The 24,416-nt window shown below is 54.0% G+C and overlaps 1 protein-coding gene, 1 long non-coding RNA gene and 2 pseudogenes across 3 annotated transcripts; 1 reads left to right on the plus strand and 3 right to left on the minus strand.

The window, feature by feature from the left end:
* Positions 1 to 2,434: 2,434 nt before the first annotated feature.
* Positions 2,435 to 4,833, minus strand: LOC146751849 (uncharacterized; annotated as a pseudogene).
* Positions 4,834 to 7,542: 2,709 nt separating this feature from the next.
* LOC146751850 (uncharacterized) lies at positions 7,543 to 9,311 on the minus strand (annotated as a pseudogene).
* A 4,298-nt stretch (positions 9,312 to 13,609) lies between these two features.
* LOC146751851 (uncharacterized) lies at positions 13,610 to 14,333 on the plus strand. Of its 2 annotated transcripts, none has more exons than XR_014941142.1 (3): positions 13,610 to 13,741; positions 13,856 to 13,912; positions 14,079 to 14,201. It is a non-coding gene; the product is annotated as an uncharacterized LOC146751851 (long non-coding RNA). The 2 variants fall into 2 exon arrangements; XR_014941141.1 differs by adding an exon at positions 14,273 to 14,333 and having other exon boundaries at positions 13,617 to 13,912; positions 14,079 to 14,135.
* Positions 14,334 to 15,179: 846 nt separating this feature from the next.
* On the minus strand, positions 15,180 to 22,470 carry LOC146751852 (zinc finger CCCH domain-containing protein 11A-like). Its single transcript, XM_085533585.1, has 9 exons — positions 22,296 to 22,470; positions 18,748 to 18,957; positions 18,391 to 18,507; positions 17,819 to 17,899; positions 17,488 to 17,598; positions 17,203 to 17,265; positions 16,879 to 16,962; positions 15,580 to 16,358; positions 15,180 to 15,411 (listed from the first exon to the last, which is right to left on the minus strand). Exons 1-9 carry the CDS (start codon positions 22,468 to 22,470, stop codon positions 15,229 to 15,231), a joined length of 1,803 nt encoding a protein of 600 aa, XP_085389711.1. The 3' UTR covers positions 15,180 to 15,228.
* Positions 22,471 to 24,416: the final 1,946 nt, after the last annotated feature.

The raw sequence follows: 24,416 nt of genomic DNA on the forward strand, positions 1-24,416 counted from the left end.
TTTGGGCTGCATTCCCAAGCAACCCGACTCCGAGAAGCTATACTGACACACTCACACATGTACCTGCAGGGACCCATAGAAGTGCATAGGGGAACATACTGTCCTGTAGCAACCAACTGTGCCCCACAGCCAGTTACGATGATGTTCAGTCACCATGGATCAAGGTTCACGGCACTGTGGGATGGCCTGAGCGGCCAACTCACACTCTTGGCCACCCTCCATCTCCCGTGGCTCCCACACCAACCCCACAGCACCACCCACACTAAGCCCTGTCCCACAAATGCAGCTGCTGCCGCTCAACAATTCTTATTGGCTGAAAGCAGGAGAGTTGAGAGATCCAAAGGGGTTGTGAGATCAGAGGTTGGGGCTGGAAGGCAGAGCATCTGCAGCTTTCGTTCCTCACTGAGTCCTTTCTATTGGGAAAGGAGATGGAGGGAGGTGAGAAGATGGAGGGCAGGGATGTGGGGTAGGAACCCACCTTGATGCTGATGTCACAGCTCCGTGCCTGCAGCTTGTTACCTGGGACTCAGCCGTGTCAGCACGTTCCTCTGCCTCATCCAGCATGTGCTGTGCCCTGGGGAACTTGGCCAAGTTGGCCTGCTTGTCCTGTGGCTTAGCCCTGGTCCCCACCCCAGTCCCCCCCCCAAACACCCACCCAACTCATCCCCGCAGCTCCTCCCTCCCCCCAACCAGCCTCGAGGCGGGCAGAAAGTCATCGACATCTCTTCATTGAATGATCAATCCCTAATTAAAACCCTCTGGTAGACATCAGAGTTTAGGGGTTTTTAGGGCTTATTAGGGTTTTTTATGGTTTTTAGGTTTTTTAAGGGGTTTTTAGGGTTTATTAGGGATTTTTAGGGGTTTCTAGGTGTTTTTAGGGGTTGCCGTGGATTTCGAATCGGTACACGCAGGTGTATTCCGCGTTCCCCCAGTTGCTGCGTACATCCATTTTAATCCTTTTGTAGGACTGAAGGGGCTTCTTCTGCCAATGCAAAGAGGAGAGGCTTCGTTATGGGCCAGAGGGGGACCAGTGCCCCATAGTGCCCCATAGCTCCCACTGTTCTCCCCATAGATCCCAAAGCATCCCATAGATCTCATAGTGCCCCATAGCTCCCACTGTTCACCCCATAGATATGGGTAAACCTAATACACAGTCAATGATTTCCTGGAATTCTGATCCATATTCAATAGTTGTTTAGCATGCAGACCCCTCTCTTGTTATCACTGATCTTATCAGTGTGGGAATCAAATGTTGTTTGTGCCTTTAGAACAAGAGAAGAATCTTTTCTTTCAAGGTCTCATTATATAAGTGAAGTAGTTTGTAGTTATTTCAAGGTCTCAGTATACAAGTGAAGCAGTAGCAGAGGAGAGGCTTTGTTATGGGCATGGGAAGAGCCCCGGCACAACAAGTGCTTCCAAAGGCTTGCAAAAGGGACCCCACGGGAGTCGGCCATGTTGGAGAGCAGAGGGTGGGCAGGAAAGCTCTTTCTTCCCATGACTTGCAGGCAGCCCAGCCTCCCCCCTTGCACTTGCCATACCTGAACATGGAAGGTCTGCGCAATATCTCCACCCACGTCATAAACATACAGTCCCAGGAGTTTCCCTTTCGTCCTCATCCACTCCCTCAAAGACAAGAGATGATGGAGGTCACACTTAGGCAGGCCGTGCCATAAAGAACACACTGAGGCCAAAGGTGGGAGCCCTTCCAACCCTCCCTGTGCTCTGGTAGGATTGGAGCACAACGGAGGGTGAACCTGAGTCAGGGCACGTGAAGCAATTGCTCCCAGCTGCTCGGCCACAAAGAGCAGCAGAGGCCTTTGGAGACATGGAACCAGCCGAGGGATTTGGTGCCCTCAGGCAGGATGCCGTGCTCTGCAGCAGCCCACCACTGAAATTTGGGAGCTCCCAACTGTATGGGGTTGTATGGGGCTCTGTTGGGTGTCTACCATGTGGCTCTATGGTGCTCTATGAGCTCTTGTGTGGCTCTATGGGGTCTTACAGGGCTCTATGTGGCAGTTATGGGGCTCTGTTGGGTGTCTGTAGGGCCCTTATGGGGCCCTGTTGGGTGTCTATGATGCGCCATGAGGCTCTTTGGATCTCTATGAGCTTCTTGTGCAGCTCTATGGGGTCTTATGGAGCATTATGGGGCTCTCTGGGGTGTCTGTGGGGGCTCTATAGGGCTTTTTGGGGTGTCTGTGGTGGTCTATGGGGTCTTATGTTTTGGTTATGGTGTTCTGTTGGTTGTCTCTGGGGCTCTATAGGATTTCAATGGGCTCTTATGGGGCTCTATGGCAAAGCTTTTTCCTCGGGGGCCTCCAGAAGCAGCAGCAGGCAGAGACTTACCAAGATGGCAAAGTCTCGGGGGCACTGCTGACACCCCCAGAGGGAGACACCGCCTTGGAGACGTGCCACAGGGCCACAGGCTGTGGGCCAGATGTTCTCCGGCAGCTGGATGACAACATGGCCCTGCGAACTTTGGAATGCCCAGCAGTTTCCAACAGAAATATCAGGCTGAAATGAGAGAGATGCGTCCATCAGCGGTGAGGCAAAGAGTCGCCAGAGCTGGATGCTGGGCAAGGAGCTTGCAGTTGTGCAATGGCCAAGTTGAGCACAGTGAGCACAAAGACAGGAGATGGGTGTGAGCAGGGAGTCCTACCCAAGAACTGCACTCCAGAGACACAGCAAAGATGGACTTTGGGCTCTGCCTGATCCCAGTATTGCCAGCCCTGTGTCTGCTGTAGAACAGCCTTGACAGGCAGTCAGATCGTGCCCTGAGCCAGCCAGGCTCTGCAGAGCTCCAGTTGCAGCTGGTCTGGAGAATGGCCCTTCCAGCTAAGAAGTCTGAAGCACAAGTCTCTTGGCAGGGGCCGCATCCAGCCTCCAAGCCAAGCCCAGTAGGCTTCTGGCTGGGGCCCAGCCAGGGGGAATTCATGGCTCTGCACAGAGCACCCTGATCCCAGCTTTACCGTGCAGCCAGCACCAGCATCAGCTCTCAGTGTGGGGAGCAAAGTAGCTCCAAGACACAGGGGAGGCTGAGCCTGAGAGCCAGGTGTGGGGCAGGCGGCCAGAGCACAGAGGTGTCCCTGTAAAGGGCTGGAAGGAAACAGGAGGGAGCATTATCATTACCTCTCTCTTCAGACCGTAGATCCCATTCTCCTCCAGGACATCAAACAATGATTCTACAATGAGCTCCTTCCTGACTGACAGCTGAGTACTTTTCAGGTTTGGTTCTGGCCAGACCAGTGAGTTCCTGAAGGCAAAGCAAAGCAAGTCTTGTTCAGCAATGTCCACCCCGCAGGTCAGAGTTTCAGTGCCACGAGGTGAAGGATTCCGGGGGGTTGTGCCCTTCCTTATCCCCCGGCCCCTTTTGTTCCTTTGCTTTGCCAAGGGCTGCCTTCACCATATAGATGGGAAAGGCTGGAGCCCTGGGCACAAGGTGAAGGCGTGCATGGAGCACACAGCCAGCCGAGGCCAAGCTACAGAGCCAGGTGCATGGCAAGGAAGTGTTCTTACCCCAGAGACAGGAGCTCATGCACAGGTCCTGCTGACACCACCTGGAAGAGAAAAGCATTTGATGGGAGGAAGCACCAGGAGCACGGCCAGAGCTTCCAAAGGAGCTTCCCAGGGAGCCGCTGGCAGAATTTCCTGCTGCTTCCCAGCACTTTGCAGAGGACCGCTGCCCAAAGTTGGGCCCTTCAGCCCTCCACGTGCTGCAGAGCATCTGCTGCTTCTCCGCTTGCTTTCCCATCCCTCCAGACGCCACAGTGTCACGGACGAGCCAAAGGCTCCTTCTTCCCATGTGCTGTTGCCTTCAGCCTGAGCTCCGTGCTGGGCACTGGGAAGATGCTGCCACACCAAAGCCCGTCCTGCTGCCAAGGCAGCCCCCAGCCTGGCTCAGGAGCCCACAGAGTCTCAGCAGCGATGGGCCCATGGCCAAACTCCTCCTGTCCCCATGGAGGCTCAAGGGCAGAGCTTTGTCTTCTGTCGCACGCTGTGGCACTGACCTGCAGGACATTTCCCCAGGCTCCCAATATCCAGAGGAAGGCTCCAGCTGTGGGAGATATCAGTCAGGAGAGACCATTAGTTTGCCAGAGTGCTCGGAGCCCTGCAGCCCATTTCCCTCCTCCCAACCCAGTGGGGACATGCTGTGTGGGACAGTCCCGCTCCTTGGCTGTGCTGGGATGGCTTTGGGTGGGGAACACTCACCAGAAAGGACCGCTAGAAGCAGGACGGGAGTCCCTCTTCCCCTCTCTTGAGCGACACGTTGCCTAAGGGAGAGATCAGATGGTGGTTATCACAGCCCAGCGTGGGGACACGGTCTCCTGGGATCCTTTTAGCAGACAGCTGCCACCGGGTTCCTCTGCCCAGCAGAGTTGTGAGTCCCAGGGGGCCCTTTAGCAAGAGCTGGCCAGTGCCACAGCACCCATGGGACGCATGAGAGTGAGGGGCTCTGCTGTGCTAAGGTGGGCAGCGGCCTGGCCCCGTTCTGGCCCTCCCGAGAGCAGGAACAGGGCTGTGCCCACGGAAAGGGAGTTTGGCTGCCTGGCTGGAGAAAGCCCGGCAGCACACAGTGATTCTGGCTTCCCCTCCCCACATTCTGGGCCTGCTGCACCCACCTGCCCAGCTGGGCTGGCATTTTGGCTCCTTCACTCCTCGCACAGACACAGAGAACGGCTTGCTCTCCTCCCAGGAACACAAGCACCTCTCCACTTGCCTGCTCTGCACTCCTCGCGGGACTGCAGTGCTGCACAGTTCCCCATGGGGCTCTACACAACACAGCCAGGGACAGAAATGGGGCTGTTTCTGCCCTTCTTATCACCCGGCCCCTCCCACCGTCTGTCAGGGGCAGTAACCCACAGGAACCATAGAGAACCAAAAGAACATCATAGAGAGTCATAGAGCCACATAAGAACGACAGGGAGCAATAGAGACCCACGGGGAGCCAAGGGGAACAAATACAGACCCATATGGGACCTGAGGTCGCCCTCTTAACGGTTTCACGCCCTCTTGAACTCTCTCTTCAAAGTTCTTTTCAAATTTCCCCTACGGTACTTGTTGGCTATCGGTCTCATGCCGGTATTTAGCCTTAGATGGAGTTTACCACCCGCTTTGGGCTGCATTCCCAAGCAACCCGACTCCGAGAAGCTATACTGACACACTCACACATGTACCTGCAGGGACCCATAGAAGTGCATAGGGGAACATACTGTCCTGTAGCAACCAACTGTGCCCCACAGCCAGTTACGATGATGTTCAGTCACCATGGATCAAGGTTCACGGCACTGTGGGATGGCCTGAGCGGCCAACTCACACTCTTGGCCACCCTCCATCTCCCGTGGCTCCCACACCAACCCCACAGCACCACCCACACTAAGCCCTGTCCCACAAATGCAGCTGCTGCCGCTCAACAATTCTTATTGGCTGAAAGCAGGAGAGTTGAGAGATCCAAAGGGGTTGTGAGATCAGAGGTTGGGGCTGGAAGGCAGAGCATCTGCAGCTTTCGTTCCTCACTGAGTCCTTTCTATTGGGAAAGGAGATGGAGGGAGGTGAGAAGATGGAGGGCAGGGATGTGGGGTAGGAACCCACCTTGATGCTGATGTCACAGCTCCGTGCCTGCAGCTTGTTACCTGGGACTCAGCCGTGTCAGCACGTTCCTCTGCCTCATCCAGCATGTGCTGTGCCCTGGGGAACTTGGCCAAGTTGGCCTGCTTGTCCTGTGGCTTAGCCCTGGTCCCCACCCCAGTCCCCCCCCCAAACACCCACCCAACTCATCCCCGCAGCTCCTCCCTCCCCCCAACCAGCCTCGAGGCGGGCAGAAAGTCATCGACATCTCTTCATTGAATGATCAATCCCTAATTAAAACCCTCTGGTAGACATCAGAGTTTAGGGGCTTTTAGGGTTTATTAGGGTTTTTTATGGTTTTTAGGTTTTTTAAGGGGTTTTTAGGGTTTATTAGGGATTTTTAGGGGTTTCTAGGTGTTTTTAGGGGTTGCCGTGGATTTCGAATCGGTACACGCAGGTGTATTCCGCGTTCCCCCAGTTGCTGCGTACATCCATTTTAATCCTTTTGTAGGACTGAAGGGGCTTCTTCTGCCAATGCAAAGAGGAGAGGCTTCGTTATGGGCCAGAGGGGGACCAGTGCCCCATAGTGCCCCATAGCTCCCACTGTTCTCCCCATAGATCCCAAAGCATCCCATAGATCTCATAGTGCCCCATAGCTCCCACTGTTCACCCCATAGATATGGGTAAACCTAATACACAGTCAATGATTTCCTGGAATTCTGATCCATATTCAATAGTTGTTTAGCATGCAGACCCCTCTCTTGTTATCACTGATCTTATCAGTGTGGGAATCAAATGTTGTTTGTGCCTTTAGAACAAGAGAAGAATCTTTTCTTTCAAGGTCTCATTATATAAGTGAAGTAGTTTGTAGTTATTTCAAGGTCTCAGTATACAAGTGAAGCAGTAGCAGAGGAGAGGCTTTGTTATGGGCATGGGAAGAGCCCCGGCACAACAAGTGCTTCCAAAGGCTTGCAAAAGGGACCCCACGGGAGTCGGCCATGTTGGAGAGCAGAGGGTGGGCAGGAAAGCTCTTTCTTCCCATGACTTGCAGGCAGCCCAGCCTCCCCCCTTGCACTTGCCATACCTGAACATGGAAGGTCTGCGCAATATCTCCACCCACGTCATAAACATACAGTCCCAGGAGTTTCCCTTTCGTCCTCATCCACTCCCTCAAAGACAAGAGATGATGGAGGTCACACTTAGGCAGGCCGTGCCATAAAGAACACACTGAGGCCAAAGGTGGGAGCCCTTCCAACCCTCCCTGTGCTCTGGTAGGATTGGAGCACAACGGAGGGTGAACCTGAGTCAGGGCACGTGAAGCAATTGCTCCCAGCTGCTCGGCCACAAAGAGCAGCAGAGGCCTTTGGAGACATGGAACCAGCCGAGGGATTTGGTGCCCTCAGGCAGGATGCCGTGCTCTGCAGCAGCCCACCACTGAAATTTGGGAGCTCCCAACTGTATGGGGTTGTATGGGGCTCTGTTGGGTGTCTACCATGTGGCTCTATGGTGCTCTATGAGCTCTTGTGTGGCTCTATGGGGTCTTACAGGGCTCTATGTGGCAGTTATGGGGCTCTGTTGGGTGTCTGTAGGGCCCTTATGGGGCCCTGTTGGGTGTCTATGATGCGCCATGAGGCTCTTTGGATCTCTATGAGCTTCTTGTGCAGCTCTATGGGGTCTTATGGAGCATTATGGGGCTCTCTGGGGTGTCTGTGGGGGCTCTATAGGGCTTTTTGGGGTGTCTGTGGTGGTCTATGGGGTCTTATGTTTTGGTTATGGTGTTCTGTTGGTTGTCTCTGGGGCTCTATAGGATTTCAATGGGCTCTTATGGGGCTCTATGGCAAAGCTTTTTCCTCGGGGGCCTCCAGAAGCAGCAGCAGGCAGAGACTTACCAAGATGGCAAAGTCTCGGGGGCACTGCTGACACCCCCAGAGGGAGACACCGCCTTGGAGACGTGCCACAGGGCCACAGGCTGTGGGCCAGATGTTCTCCGGCAGCTGGATGACAACATGGCCCTGCGAACTTTGGAATGCCCAGCAGTTTCCAACAGAAATATCAGGCTGAAATGAGAGAGATGCGTCCATCAGCGGTGAGGCAAAGAGTCGCCAGAGCTGGATGCTGGGCAAGGAGCTTGCAGTTGTGCAATGGCCAAGTTGAGCACAGTGAGCACAAAGACAGGAGATGGGTGTGAGCAGGGAGTCCTACCCAAGAACTGCACTCCAGAGACACAGCAAAGATGGACTTTGGGCTCTGCCTGATCCCAGTATTGCCAGCCCTGTGTCTGCTGTAGAACAGCCTTGACAGGCAGTCAGATCGTGCCCTGAGCCAGCCAGGCTCTGCAGAGCTCCAGTTGCAGCTGGTCTGGAGAATGGCCCTTCCAGCTAAGAAGTCTGAAGCACAAGTCTCTTGGCAGGGGCCGCATCCAGCCTCCAAGCCAAGCCCAGTAGGCTTCTGGCTGGGGCCCAGCCAGGGGGAATTCATGGCTCTGCACAGAGCACCCTGATCCCAGCTTTACCGTGCAGCCAGCACCAGCATCAGCTCTCAGTGTGGGGAGCAAAGTAGCTCCAAGACACAGGGGAGGCTGAGCCTGAGAGCCAGGTGTGGGGCAGGCGGCCAGAGCACAGAGGTGTCCCTGTAAAGGGCTGGAAGGAAACAGGAGGGAGCATTATCATTACCTCTCTCTTCAGACCGTAGATCCCATTCTCCTCCAGGACATCAAACAATGATTCTACAATGAGCTCCTTCCGTACTGACAGCTGAGTACTTTTCAGGTTTGGTTCTGGCCAGACCAGTGAGTTCCTGAAGGCAAAGCAAAGCAAGTCTTGTTCAGCAATGTCCACCCCGCAGGTCAGAGTTTCAGTGCCACGAGGTGAAGGATTCCGGGGGGTTGTGCCCTTCCTTATCCCCCGGCCCCTTTTGTTCCTTTGCTTTGCCAAGGGCTGCCTTCACCATATAGATGGGAAAGGCTGGAGCCCTGGGCACAAGGTGAAGGCGTGCATGGAGCACACAGCCAGCCGAGGCCAAGCTACAGAGCCAGGTGCATGGCAAGGAAGTGTTCTTACCCCAGAGACAGGAGCTCATGCACAGGTCCTGCTGACACCACCTGGAAGAGAAAAGCATTTGATGGGAGGAAGCACCAGGAGCACGGCCAGAGCTTCCAAAGGAGCTTCCCAGGGAGCCGCTGGCAGAATTTCCTGCTGCTTCCCAGCACTTTGCAGAGGACCGCTGCCCAAAGTTGGGCCCTTCAGCCCTCCACGTGCTGCAGAGCATCTGCTGCTTCTCCGCTTGCTTTCCCATCCCTCCAGACGCCACAGTGTCACGGACGAGCCAAAGGCTCCTTCTTCCCATGTGCTGTTGCCTTCAGCCTGAGCTCCGTGCTGGGCACTGGGAAGATGCTGCCACACCAAAGCCCGTCCTGCTGCCAAGGCAGCCCCCAGCCTGGCTCAGGAGCCCACAGAGTCTCAGCAGCGATGGGCCCATGGCCAAACTCCTCCTGTCCCCATGGAGGCTCAAGGGCAGAGCTTTGTCTTCTGTCGCACGCTGTGGCACTGACCTGCAGGACATTTCCCCAGGCTCCCAATATCCAGAGGAAGGCTCCAGCTGTGGGAGATATCAGTCAGGAGAGACCATTAGTTTGCCAGAGTGCTCGGAGCCCTGCAGCCCATTTCCCTCCTCCCAACCCAGTGGGGACATGCTGTGTGGGACAGTCCCGCTCCTTGGCTGTGCTGGGATGGCTTTGGGTGGGGAACACTCACCAGAAAGGACCGCTAGAAGCAGGACGGGAGTCCCTCTTCGCCTCTCTTGAGCGACACGTTGCCTAAGGGAGAGATCAGATGGTGGTTATCACAGCCCAGCGTGGGGACACGGTCTCCTGGGATCCTTTTAGCAGACAGCTGCCACCGGGTTCCTCTGCCCAGCAGAGTTGTGAGTCCCAGGGGGCCCTTTAGCAAGAGCTGGCCAGTGCCACAGCACCCATGGGACGCATGAGAGTGAGGGGCTCTGCTGTGCTAAGGTGGGCAGCGGCCTGGCCCCGTTCTGGCCCTCCCGAGAGCAGGAACAGGGCTGTGCCCACGGAAAGGGAGTTTGGCTGCCTGGCTGGAGAAAGCCCGGCAGCACACAGTGATTCTGGCTTCCCCTCCCCACATTCTGGGCCTGCTGCACCCACCTGCCCAGCTGGGCTGGCATTTTGGCTCCTTCACTCCTCGCACAGACACAGAGAACGGCTTGCTCTCCTCCCAGGAACACAAGCACCTCTCCACTTGCCTGCTCTGCACTCCTCGCGGGACTGCAGTGCTGCACAGTTCCCCATGGGGCTCTACACAACACAGCCAGGGACAGAAATGGGGCTGTTTCTGCCCTTCTTATCACCCGGCCCCTCCCACCGTCTGTCAGGGGCAGTAACCCACAGGAACCATAGAGAACCAAAAGAACATCATAGAGAGTCATAGAGCCACATAAGAACGACAGGGAGCAATAGAGACCCACGGGGAGCCAAGGGGAACAAATACAGACCCATATGGGACCTGAGGTCGCCCTCTTAACGGTTTCACGCCCTCTTGAACTCTCTCTTCAAAGTTCTTTTCAAATTTCCCCTACGGTACTTGTTGGCTATCGGTCTCATGCCGGTATTTAGCCTTAGATGGAGTTTACCACCCGCTTTGGGCTGCATTCCCAAGCAACCCGACTCCGAGAAGCTATACTGACACACTCACACATGTACCTGCAGGGACCCATAGAAGTGCATAGGGGAACATACTGTCCTGTAGCAACCAACTGTGCCCCACAGCCAGTTACGATGATGTTCAGTCACCATGGATCAAGGTTCACGGCACTGTGGGATGGCCTGAGTGGCCAACTCACACTCTTGGCCACCCTCCATCTCCCGTGGCTCCCACACCAACCCCACAGCACCACCCACACTAAGCCCTGTCCCACAAATGCAGCTGCTGCCGCTCAACAATTCTTATTGGCTGAAAGCAGGAGAGTTGAGAGATCCAAAGGGGTTGTGAGATCAGAGGTTGGGGCTGGAAGGCAGAGCATCTGCAGCTTTCGTTCCTCACTGAGTCCTTTCTATTGGGAAAGGAGATGGAGGGAGGTGAGAAGATGGAGGGCAGGGATGTGGGGTAGGAACCCACCTTGATGCTGATGTCACGGCTCCGTGCCTGCAGCTTGTTACCCTGGGACTCAGCCGTGTCAGCACGTTCCTCTGCCTCATCCAGCATGTGCTGTGCCCTGGGGAACTTGGCCAAGTTGGCCTGCTTGTCCTGTGGCTTAGCCCTGGTCCCCACCCCAGTCCCCCCCCCAAACACCCACCCAACTCATCCCCGCAGCTCCTCCCTCCCCCCAACCAGCCTCGAGGCGGGCAGAAAGTCATCGACATCTCTTCATTGAATGATCAATCCCTAATTAAAACCCTCTGGTAGACATCAGAGTTTAGGGGTTTTTAGGGTTTATTAGGGTTTTTTATGGTTTTTAGGTTTTTTTAGGGGTTTTTAGGGTTTATTAGGGATTTTTAGGGGTTTCTAGGTGTTTTTAGGGGTTGCCGTGGATTTCGAATCGGTACACGCAGGTGTATTCCGCGTACCCCCAGTTGCTCCACACATCCAGTTTGATCCTTTGGTAGGATTGAAGGGGCTTCTCCTGCCAATGCAAAGAGGAGAGGCTTTGTTATGGGCTCCGTTATGGGCCGGAGGGCTTATTAAGGGTTCATCAGGAGGTGGATCCACCTCCATGGGCTCCATGGAGGGACTCACACGGCTGGTCCAGGCATGACGGGAACGGGCTCTCTTGCCTGTCTGCCGCCTGATGGTCTTGGCGGGCCCCCTCCTCCTCCTCTTCGACCCTGCTGTCCCCAGCTACATCTTCCCACCTAAATCCTGGGAATCCTCCAGCCTCGCTCTCTTAGCTCCCCACATGGCTGTTAATGGCCAGAGCTCTCAGAGGTGAGTGCGTTGTGTGGGGCAGTAGTGACCAAGGTGACTGCTGTGACATGGCCAGGGTTCTAACATGGTGGCCGCACTGCTGGCACTGCTGGCACTGGCGTTCCACATGGCATGAGGAGGGGGCTGTAGGACAGGGCACGGCACGGGAGCCAGAAGACACTGGTCCTTGGGTTAAAATGGGAGGGGGACTGCGCACATTCCCTTTGTGTCCCGTCCCCCCCCCCGACTCCATCCCATAACCCGTGTAAACCACCCCAACACCATCCCATAACCCATCCCAACCCCAAACCCATCCCATAACCTCTAGAACCCCTGCTGGCACATGGGGTCCCAGCCAGGCCAAAAGCCAGATGGCAAGGAAGGCCCGAAGGAGAAAGCCGTCTGGTCGGATGGTTGCGGGGCGCCTGCCAGGCCAAAGGCCGGCTTGGGGATCCCTGCCAGGCCAGAAGCCTGCAGGCCTGGGAAGCCCTGCCAGGCCAAGAGCCTGCCGCCGGCCGGCAAACACTGGAAGGCCAAAAGCTGACTGGCCAGCCTGGGGAGTCCTACCAGGCCAACATCCAGCCTGCCCGGGGCTCACTGCCAGGCAACAAAATGGCTGACTGACCTGCTGGGCCTGTGAGGCCAAAAGCCGGCCACGTAGTCCGGGGGGACCTTGCCAGGCCTGAAGCTGGTAATGCGGTTAGATGGGCACTGCCAGGCTAAAAGCCAGCTGTCTGCTCTGGGGGGCACTGCCAGCTCAAATGCCTGCAGGCCAGGGAAGCCCTTCCAGGACAAAGGCCGATGATCTCACTATAGTGTCACCCTTGATCCCAACAAAAAGACATTTTCTTCCCAAAACACTGCTTTTCATCTCCAAAAGAAGAAATTTTCTACAAAAAATCACTCTTCTTAGCGCAATATGATTCTTTCTCCCCAGTATAAGATTTTTGTCTCAAAAAATGCAATGATTTCAGCATTCAATATCTATTTATGTGAAGATTTAGACAGTTTTCACCCGAATATCACTATTTATCCCAGAATGCAGAGAGGTGCATTCTTTCTTTCCAGGATCCCAATAACCAGCTGTGCTGTTTATGACCCTTCATGGCTTCTCCTGGTGGTTTGACGTGTCCGGCCTCACCTAGAAAGGAAAACTCAAAGCACAAACAGTTCCTAACAGGTGCCACAGGAGGATTTTCTCTCTGCCACTGGATGGACCAACCAGATGCTGCCTGGAGGGTTTCACTTCACTGGAAGGACAGGAATGGGAGCCTGAGCAGATCCAAGCTGAACTTCAATACTCAATGTGTTCAATGCTCACAACGAATGGGTTGGTTCCAATGGGCCCTATGCCCCCACTAAAGAGCTTTGACAGCTCACAGCACTTGCCCAGAGCACTGCGGGTTGTTTCTCCTCTGCACTGTGGGGTCTCAGGGGGGGGAGCCTGCAGTTTTCTAAGCTTATTTTGGCTGAAAACAAGTCCCGTGTCAAAGAAAGCCAAGCCTGCCCCTTGATCCTCATTGAGCTCTGAGGCCGACCTGCCCTGGGTGCCCAATGAGCACCAGTGAGAGCTGCAGCAATCGAGATGCTCATCATTAGAGATGGCAGCGGTCAAGAGATTCAGGCCCATGCAGGAAGATGCTATGATGGGCAGCGGGCTCAGCATCTCATCCTGAGGCCAGCCTGCCTGAGGAGGCCACCTCCATCCCCACTGGTGGGGGCCATGGCACACAAGGGGTGAGCATCAGCCTGAAAAGAGCAGAGCTGGGCTCCTGCAGGCAGGGCAGGCAGCAGGCGGGCTCAGAATGGGCAGCAGCCATCACCGCCTGCATTCCATTGCGTGAATAGGCTGCTGTGTGACATGGAACCCAGGAGCCGCATCAGAGCGGCTGCAGGGCGGTGGGTGTCACATCCTGGAGGAGCTTCTGGCGAACGACTGGAAGCATTTGGAAGGGATGAGTTCCCACGTGGCAGTTGCCAACAAGGAGCAACACGCGTGTGTGATGCGCACCAAGATGAGCTGGTGGGAGGACAGCCCCGCAACAGGCTGTGGCTCCCAGGAGTCCAAATGGCACCAGCAAAGGTGTGGGGATCCACAGCCAGCACACGGCACCCTTGCCAATGGGCACCAGCCGGCCCCATTCCGCAAGCGGTGCGGGTCCTGCAAGCAGCTATGTGAGTGGTACAGCAATGCGGGCCCAGTTTGCCAGCGGAACATTAACAGCATGCAGCAAGTGGAGCTGCTGCAGGAGCTGGAGCAGGTGAGCACCTAATGGACGGGCACACAAGGGCCGAGCTGCCGGCTGAAGGGCACCCTGCCCATGGCATGGCAGCAGAGGGCCGGGGGACAACGCTGCTCCTTTCCCCTCCCACAGGCTCATGAGCAGCTCATGGAGAACCGCACGGCCACGGCCAGGGAGTCTTTGTTGAAGGTGAGGAGATGCTGCTGTGTGGTGTGGGATGGGAGAAGTGCCCTCGTGTGGGTCTGCAACTCCAGCCCTGCAGGTCCTGCTTGCCCCGATGGAGGAGGCAGGAGGGGACGGAGCCCCATGGGAGCACCGGTGCCCTGACGGTCGATGCTCTTCTGCTTTCCCACAGAATGCCCAGCAAATACGGGCTGAAAGAACGGCTGCCCGTAAAGAGGAGCTGGAGCAGGTAGGGGGCAGTGAGGGCTCGTCCTCACAGCTCGGCATCCTCACGCCTCTGGCTGTGCAGGAGGACGTCGGTCCCAATCCCTCGGGTCCATGGGACCCAACGCAGCCACCCCTGGTGGTACACGCTTTGTCTTGCAGGAGAAGCAGCTCATTGCCCAGCTGGAAGAGCAGCTGAAGGCTGAGACAGAGGAGATCGAGGTAGTGTGGTGGGTTGAGGGAAGGGGTGGGGGGCTGCCCACCCCCATGTTGTGGACCTGGAGCTCATGTTTTTGTCTTCCAGGTGCTGCGCAGGGAGAAACAGCGCCTGCGAGAGGAGCGGGAGGAGCTGGAGCTGGAGGGTGCCTGGTGAGTGGGACCCACCCATGGGACCCTGCACCCCACGCCTGCACACGGGGGTCTCTGACACACCTGGGGCAGCAATGGGACTGCAGTGCTGCTGGAGATAGGGCTCTGGTTACTGCACGGTGTGGCAGAGCAGCCCCATCCCAGCCCTGGGGGGTGGGCACACAGTGCTGGGGAGCCCCCCGTGGTGATAGACTCCAACCAAGCCTTGTTCAACACAGGCAACAGCATCAGATGGAGCTGGAGGTGGAGTGTGAGCCTGGGGCTGTGCTGCCGGAGCTGGTGGAGGCACAGCTGGTAAGGGGCAGAACACACAGCACCCGGGGTCTCCCCATCCAACAGTGGTCTCCCCATGCAATGGGGTCTCCTTGAGGACAGGGCTCCTTCCAGCACTGTTGTGCTGCCGGGCTCCCGAGTCCTGCATGATCCCCCTGCTGTGCAGCAGACCCTGACCTCCATCTCTGCCCCATCTTCACCTACAGGAGAAGAAGGAGCGGGCGAGGAGACGTGGGTTCTCCTTCTGGATGGACGTCCTTCTGGGCTGTCACAGAACTGCTTTGTCCTCTTGCTGCTGAAAGGAGCCAACCAGGAGCAGGGAATGGATGCACAGGACCTCAACTCTGACCCGCAGGAAAACTCAGGACAATGGAATGCAGTCTGCCAATCTTTTACCAGTTCAGCTGTGCTTTAAGACTCATTATTGTGAAGCCTTTTAAAATATTTATTTATATATATATATATATACTATAAGACTACTCAGTTATACTGTCAATCATCTCGGAAAGTTCAAGATGGAGTTCATCCACATCCTTCTCCAGCTCCAAGTCATATTGTCCTTCCATTTCCTCTAAGAATTCCGAGATGAACTTTTCAAGGTCATCTTCTTCTACAGCCTTGGTGAGCAGGCTGACCTCCGGCAGGGCTGGAGCAGCAGTCTGGAAAGAAGGAAGACAAAGTCAATGATTGCTCAGGAGATCCTTCCTCTGCAGCACTTCTCCTTCAGCACTGCTGAGCCTTAACCCAACATGGGGGCCAAGGGGCTCCTGAAGGACGTTAACAGTAAGCCTGACCAGGACAGCACTGACACTTCCTCCCCTCCTTACCAAAGCTGCTATTTTAGCCTTTTTAGCTGGAGGCTCCTCTTCTTCAGTGCTTCTCCGAGGATTCGCAGCTGCCACAGCAGAAGGAGAGATCTCAGCAGCCTTCCGCTTCCTTGCTCGCTTCGTGGGGCTGCTGGCTTTGCCATCCCAAGGCTTCTCACACACCTTGCCCTTGGCTACAGGAAGAAGAGAGAGCTGGTACAATTGTGCCTCGAGAGGAGTCCAGGTTGTCCTGTCATTCCCACAGCTCTTCTCCACAGTTAAATACATGTTGTAAGAAACAGCCCAGGCAAACTCCATTTGCTTGACAGAGGAAGCACTTCGGCAGAGCAGACAGTGAAGCACCTCCATACCTGCTGGCTTTGTGATCTGCTGCATCCGCAGGGCTTTCTCCTGCTTGATTTCTTCCAAGGTTTTAATATGAACTTCTTCCAATCTCTTGATTTTACGCCGTGGCTCTTCCAGTTTCACTTTACCCGGCCCAGGTGGAGGGAAAATTCTCTTGTTCTTGCATTTACCCTCAGCTCTCTTGTCAGTAAGAAGCTCTTCTACTTTTTGCTTCTCTTCCTCCAGTCCTTTGTGTTTCCTTTCAGCCAGGGCTTCCGAGTAGCTTTTGATGTGAACTGCAGGGGAAGGCCTCACCCTGGAGCTGGGATCCTCCACCTTACAGCACCCTTCTGCCTGGGGGGCAGCTGGGGTTTCTCCTCGCTGATTCGCTCTCTCAAGACGGATCTCTTCCAGAGTTTTGACATGGATCTCCCCTGCTGGCTTGGCACCCTTCTCTGCCATCATCAAGAAAGGAGAAGCATAATGATTAAATGAGAGTCCAATGAGAGCTTAAGTTTGCAGATTTGTCATAATATTACAGAATATGAGTGTTCCCAACAGCGCATCACAGGACAGCTTCACTCTGCAGTTTTCTCTCCAAAGCCACCTGTCCTATATTTTGAAAACCAGTCCGATTTTTCCCTTTCAAATTAACATTTAGGGCTCTGTGGAAGTGGTCTAAATTCATGAGAAGGAAAAAGGGGAAAGCAGGTGTAATACCTAGTTATTATCTATCTGAGCACAAGTATGCCCCTGTCTCTCCTTCAGAGACTTCATGCCTTGAACTACAGAACGGAACAAACCAGGGATGCTGCATAAATGCCAGCTCTGTGCTCACGTTTCAAAACGGGGCAGGGAAAGGAACTTCAAATCCCAGTGATGAAGACTTCAGCAAGCACGCAAAGAGAACGCTTCCAGGAAAGAACAAGCAGAAAGCCTAGAGAATCTGTGCAGCAAACACCAATGACCATTTACCTCTCCTTGGTGCTCTGTCAATCTTGATCTTCTTCCCCAGCCTTTCTGCAAGGCTGCGTTTCAGCGGAAGGCCACTGACATCAGCTACAGAGAGAAAACAACAACATTCCTAAGATAATTCCTTTGGAGAAAGATTTTTACAACAGTCAACCACAAACTTTGGTTTCTCCAAGTGTATGTTCTCAAATTCACCTTCCAGCTGCTACACTTGTGTGCCACACGGAGTCATCACAGACCCACGACACACTTTCCTCCCTCCTGCTTCAGCAGTGCCCTCCCATTTGCGTGGAGGCAGCCAAACAGCAGCTCACAAGCAGCCCTTACCTACAGAGGATTCCTGTTTTCCAGGTTCATCAGCAATATTCAATTGAATCACAGGCTTCTCCCCTAAAACAAAGAAAAACAAAGTGCTTATTTGTCAGAAACCAACAGAATTACTGTCTTGTGAGCCCATTTCCCACCCAAAACAAATACACCCAAAAGACACCACTTTGACAGCCCTGACAGAAAATAATATTGCAACTGTAATGCACTCAGGGTAAGTCCCAATTGTAATTTATCCATTCCACTTAGGAGCCACCAAATGGAAACAAAGGTACTCCTCATTACCCTGCTTTGCAGACAGCATCACAGTTCTGACCAGTGTCCGCACATTCTCCTTCTTAGGCACAGGAACAGTCTGAGATTGGAGCAGATGAGCAGGAGCTTCTGAAGGCCCTTCTGATCCAAGTGAACAAACAGACAGTGTTTACAACAAGAAAAAGAAAAGCCACTGCCAAAAACAAAAACAAACCTGACAGAACCGTCACAAAGACCAAAGCGCATTTGTTACTCACTACTGTCCAATGTGCAACAACCACTGCACAGCTCTATTCCCCAACACAGTGCCAGCTATCTGAGTATTATCAGAAGGATAACAAAGTAGGGCATATGAACTCACCACTTTGTTGTTTGGTTTTATCCTTTTGTTTCTTCAGTTTGATCTCTTCAAGTGTTTTTATTCCAAAATTCAGACTGTCATCTGGGAACACAGAGCAGTGAATGAGACTGAAGGACAGAGGCACACGCTGAGGACCACAGCTCTGCAAACTGCCTCCTGCTCAGAAGCATGCAGAACAAACCCTGTCAGCTCTCCCCACAGCTAAGAGCACCATGGACCTGATGTCTGTCTGCTGCCCTCCTTTCATCCTTCTGGATATTAAAAGTAGGCTTTATCCCTTACTTTATCCCATCCACATGACATTAGATTCCTCTATCAGCAAATGTGGCTTTCATCACTGGTTGGAAAGATGCACATACAGGCACTTAAACTCCATGCTGTGGCCTCGTCGTGCTCTAATGCTCTAAACAAAGGAGTTTACCTTCCTAATCTGAAAGGCACATGAAGTTACGAGGTAGGAACAAGATCATGGAAATAGCCGAGTCCATTCAGCAACCCTATGTTCTGTTGTGTTTGTACAATAAATTGGTTTGGAGTTAATTGGCAAGTGCTTCTGATTAATCCTGGAATACCTTGTTTTGTATCAGCATTAGATTTCCTAATGGAAATGATCCGCAATCCATGATGGTTTTCTTTAGCTGGTTGCTGGACAGGTGTTTTTATTTCTTCTCCCTCCTTAGAAAGCTGGTCTGTACAAGGAAAGAAAAAATCAGCCTCTTCAGGTACGCGGTAGGAATTCAATCAGATTTCCCACATTTATGTAGCTCATACAATGACACTTCAGCCCACAGTTAATATTCTTAAGTACAAATGTAAGTGACTACAGATGGGTTCTTTATTTAAACTGCTACACTTACCTGGTAAACCCATAGAAGCAGACTAAGTGAATAGTGTAACTACTAGAGAACCGGGAAATCAACCACACTCACCATCACCTTTGTCATCATCTGCAGAATTGATGACAACGGGAGGATGTGTCGGGCTTGGGACATTCTCTGAGTTTTCCACTTCCATCACTTCCACCGACTGTGGAGAGGGATCGGACTGCACGGAAAGCTTGCTCTGCTGCACTGTTATCTGAGCTGCCCTCGGATCGTCACCTGCAGACTCTGGTGGACTTGGCAGCGTAGCTACAGGAAGAAAAGGATCAATTTAAAACTTTGATCCTAACCTTACAACCACTGCACAAAGATGGCAGGCAAGGCTGAAAACCCACACAGATAAATGCTGAGTCACCAGTTGCCCATCCAACTGGCTACTGGGTGAACAAGGAAATCCCCCCCTTCACAACATTCACCCAGTAAAAGCTTAAATTCAGGAAAACAATCTGCAAGGCAAAGGCCACAGGAGCAAAAAGAAGCTGAGCATGCAAGAAAAAACTGAAATATCAGAAGCACATAAATTTGAGCTGTGCTCCTATCTATCATCTTCCCAGCTTTCTTCTCTTCATTCAATCAGTCTCTCAGGAGCAGTTGTTTCAAAACATTGCCCTCCTCAACACTGGTCAAACTCTAGTAACATCACCCTGACTCAGCACGGAGCCCCAGGGCTGCACGGCTGCAAGCCCTCCAATGGAGCCCCTCCTTCAACACCACGAGTGACAGCAGTGAGTAACCCCAACACATTTGTCTGACCGCTGCAGGTCTTCAAGCTCACCCACCTGGACAACCTCAGCAAAGACAGCGATCTTCCAAGCCTTGCAGTTCACTTCTCCTGTAGGCCGAACCAACACTGAATCCGTCAATTAAGAATAACGGGGTAGGAAGAATTTTCCTCCTCACTTTGCCAATGTCAAATTCTGTAAGTTGGAATTTCTGGTCTTCAAGGTTTCTTCACCTATGAAGAAAACACTAAAACCTTCCCCTGTCTTTGTTACCTGTACAGCAAAAGCATGCCAGTGCGTATCAATACACAAATCCACACACATGTGCCTGAATACGGTAACTCAGCACTGCATGGAGCTGCAGCACGTTCTGCTCAGCCACAACAAGGGTTTGGGTTGTTGTTTTTTTTTCTTTTCTGATGTAAAAATCAAATATTTTGGTATTTTAGGTTTGTTTTGTTGGTTTTTATTTTTTTAAGGTATCAAATGCAGTAAAACCTACAACCAGGACAGACAGAAGATCAAATTCAAGTGATTCGGAACTCTTTCATTAAAGTGCTGCACTTTTCTGTGCTAAGCATTTCCTACAGTCAGTAAGGAAAGGCTGGAACCTTTTACTCACACAAACACTAGTGAATTTTCCAAAAAAAAAATGTTTTTTTTCAGGGAATTTTCCCAAATCTAAACTAAAGAGAGGAGAAGTCGGGCTCTCAAGTTAGTTGCTGGACTGACTGCATGACAAAGGGAACAAAAACAGCAGTTAAGGACAAAGTTTCCTTCCCTCCTCCAATACTGATAGAAATGCTGCCTTTTTACCTTTAGTACCTTCACAACAGATTGGCAGATTCCTATGTTCCTAAAGACCTCAATGCTGCTCAGCACAGACACGGGGCACCAACTGTCACTGGACTCTGCACCGTGGAACACGCACACAGCTCAGCACTTCTGTTCTCCTCACAATTGGAAGGGTTCTAGAATCGGGAGCATGAAGCGGACTAGAAATACCTCACATCCCTCTGCTCCTTACGAGCCCTTCCATTTTAAAACAAGATAACCCCAGACACATCTGTTAGCACAGCAGCCCAAATGCTAACCAGAACACACAGTGTGTAACGCCGAAAGTACCAGTTTAATGCCATGCCACAAACCCTATTTAATGGTGCAGGTGACCGCCCCTATCAGATACCCGTGACCTCCCTGACTCCAGCCCTGGTGCACGCAGGCACCACCTGCCCAATACCCAACATCTCCCCCCTCTTTATCATCTCCAGCCCCTGTAAAGGTTCCCCCACGTACTCCCTGTTACTCCAAAGGTGATTCGCACATTTAAGGCTATTCCGCAAATGAATCAAACATTAAACATATGCAAAAAACAATTAAGCTGTCATAATAACAGACCAAAGTGATGCAGCTGTAGTGCCTACAATCCTGAAAGCACACAACAGCAATCTGCCTAACAATTGTGAAATGCTGTATGGCAACACTTAGTCAACTTGTAGAGAACAGTGCACTCAAGTTCAAGATAACAGCACAGTACACAATGGAGTTACAACTTTTCCAAGTTCAATGTAACACTATTGTACAGAATCTTCGTGGCATTCCAGTTCAGTCCAGTGTGCATTATAATGTCACACTCCATAACCAGATAAGAAGACAAAACCATACTGGCTGTGCAGAATCGTTCTGAATGTCCACCACTGGGGGATTATCCAGGAACCCGGCAGCCCGCTCGACCCCGCTCCCGCACAGCCCCCACCCCCAGCAACATCCCCCCAAACACTGACAAACTGTGACACCCCACACAATGAACAAACGTTTACAAACTTCTTACAATGGGACCCCAAAGGGGCCCATCAGCCCCCGCCGGGCCCCCCCCGTGCCCCCATGAGGTGCCCCCCACCCAACGCTCCCCCGGTGCCAGCCCCACCCCACAGCAGCACCACCGACCCCACACGGCAGCAGCCCCAGACGCCGCCGCCCCACAGGGCAGACGAGGCGGCTCCAATGGGGGGGGATAAAGGGGGGGGTCGGGGGATAAAGGAGGTGGGGGACGGGGCTGGGGGCGGGGAATGGAGCACGGACGGCAACGGGAGCACGGCCCTATAGGGGAGCACGGCCCTATAGGGGCGCATGGACGGCTATGGGAGCATGGCCCTATAAGGGATCACAGCCCTATATGGGATCAGGGCCCCATATGGGATCAGGGCCCTATAGAGGAGCACGGTCCCATAAGGGAGCATGGCCCTATAGGGGAGCACGGCCCTATAAGGGAGCACAGCCCTATATGGGATCAGAGCCCCCTATGGGATCAGGGCCCTATAAGGGATCACGGCCCTATATGGGAGCCGTGGTGCGACTCCATGGGGCTGCCGGCCCTGCTGAGGGCTCTGCTGCGGGAACGGAACCATAGGACCGGACTGAACGGAACGGACCGAGCCGGGACGGGACAGAACCGAGCGGACCAAACCGGGACGGCAGGTATGGGAATGGGGGGGGGGGGGGGGCAACGGCAGGGGGTTGGCAATGTGACCGGGGGGTCACCTGGGGTCAGTGTCACTGGGGTCGCCATCATGGGGGTGTCACCATATTGGGGGGGTTCACCATTACTGGGGTCACTGTCATGGGGGGGGGTCAACATAATGGGGGTCACCTGGGGTCATTGCCACTGGGGTCACCATATTGGGGGGGTGTCCCCATCCCTGGTCGCCATTTGCCATGTTCCACCATGTCTGTGTGTGTCCCCAGGTGTGTCGGTGTCACCACGGCTCAGCACAGCGTCAGCAGGACCTCCCTTATCAGCAGGACCCCCCCCCATCCCCCCACCCCCCTTATCACCATGTCCCCCCCTATCACCACCAAGGCCCTCCTTCTCACTATCACGACCCACTATCGCACCACCACAGCGCCCCCTGTCGGCCCGCCCCCCCTTATCAGCCCGCCCCCGTTTCCCGTCCCCGTTCTGCCCGTTCTGCCGCCGTAACGGGGAGTCCCGCGCGGTGTGGAGCAGCCACGCTCTGAAGGACGCGCGTGGCCGCGTGCTGTGCCCCATCCTGCGGCGCTACGTGTGTCCGCAGTGCGGCGCCACGCGGGACAACGCGCACACCAGGAGGTTCTGCCCGCTCACCCCGGCGTCATATCGCTCTGTGTATGCACCGAGAGCACGGGGACACGGGGACGGCGGTGACTGATAGCAGGTAATGGGGTATGGGGTTATAGGGGCTATTAGGTGATGGGCTTGTGGGTTATCGGGTTATTTATGGGGTTGTGGGGGTTATGGGGTTATTTATGGGGTTATGGGGTTGGCTATGGGGTTATGGGGTTATAGGGGTATGGGGTTATTGGGGTTTGGGGTTGTGGGGTTATAAGGGGTTATGGGCTATAGGGGTTATGGGGTTGGCCCCCACATATTGTACTGTGTGTGTCGGGGCAGTTGTGGTGGTGATGATGTTAATTAAGGCCGTAATTACTAATTACTATTACTAATAACGCACTCTGTGTCATCCCCAGGCTGTGCTGAGCGCAACGTGGGACAGAAGGCAGCAGCTGGGCACCAACTGTGCACCATCATTAGTGCACTGTCACTTGTGCACCATCATTTGTACACCATCAGCTTTGCACCACCACTTGTGCACCATCATCTTTACACCATCACTTTACACCTTCAGTTGTGCATCATCACTTGTGCACCATACCTTTGCACCATCACTTTGCACCACTACTTTGTACCATCATTTGTACACCATCACTTGTGCACCATCACTTTGCAGCATCCCTTTGCACCTTCAGTTGTGCACCACCACTTTGCACCATCATTTGTGCACCGTCAGCTTTACACCACCACTTTGCACCAGGAGCAGAGCTCAGCAGCCGTTCCCTGTTGTGTTGTTGTGTTATTGTGTAGTTGTGTTGTTCCAGCCCTGCTCACACTCGTGTGTTTATTGCACCATTATGGGCTTTTTTCCCCCAATAAAGCCCCACTCACAGCTGCAGCTTCATCCTGGCTCGTCCCCCTCCATCTTCCTCCTCCTCCTCCTGCTGTTGTTCACCCCCCGGCTCCGCTCACGACGCAGCCGCAGCAGCGACTCCAGGGCTCGATGGGCGCTCATCACACGGCGGCTGTAGGATAATGGGACCCCATAGGGGATAATGAGACCCCATAGAGACCAATGAGACCTCATAGGGAACAATGGGACCCCACAGAGACCAATGAGACCCCATAGGGGGCAATGAGAGTCCCCATAAGGGACAGTGAGACCCCATAGGGGATAGTGAGACCCCTATAGGGCACGATGGGCGCTCATCACACGGCGGCTGCAGGGACAATGAGACCCCATAGGGGACAGCGAGACCCCATAGAGACCAATGAGACCCCATAGGGGATAATGAGAGCCCATAGGGGATAGTGAGACCCCACAGGGGACAGTGAGACCCCATAGGGGACAGTGAGACCCCATAAGTGCCAATGGGACCCTAACCCCCCCCCCCAGCACTCACTTGAGGTTGGACAGCTCGAGGATCAGCCCCCCCAGCACCGCAGACGCATCCTCACGTGGTGCCACCTCATTCCTGGGGGTCAAAGGGGGTGAAAATGGCACCAATCCGGGGCTTTTTAAGCCCAAAATGAGCTCTGGGTTCTGGTGGGGGGAGGGGGTTTGACCTGGGAGTGCAGCTGGGTGAGGCCAGGTCCCCATCGGTGTCCACAGGGCACAGAGGGGCTGCAGGCTGGGAGGGGGTGGGGGGCTGGGGGAAAATGGGGTGAAATGGGGGCAACTGGGGCAACAGGGGATGAACTGGGGGGAACTGGGATGAACTGGGGTGAATGGGGGTGAATGGGGGGGGATTGGGGGATATGAGAGTGACTTGGGGGGGGACTGGAGTGATGTGGGGTGAATTGGGGTGAATGGGGGAGAATTGGGGGGATTGGGGGGGTCTGAGAGTGACTGGGGGGGGAACTGGGATGAATTAGGGTGAATGGGAGAGAACAGGGGGGGATTG

Source organism: Coturnix japonica, unplaced genomic scaffold (genome assembly GCF_054131305.1).
Source record: "Coturnix japonica strain WE unplaced genomic scaffold, WE-NBRP24 Scf061, whole genome shotgun sequence".
Lineage (NCBI taxonomy): Eukaryota > Metazoa > Chordata > Aves > Galliformes > Phasianidae > Coturnix > Coturnix japonica.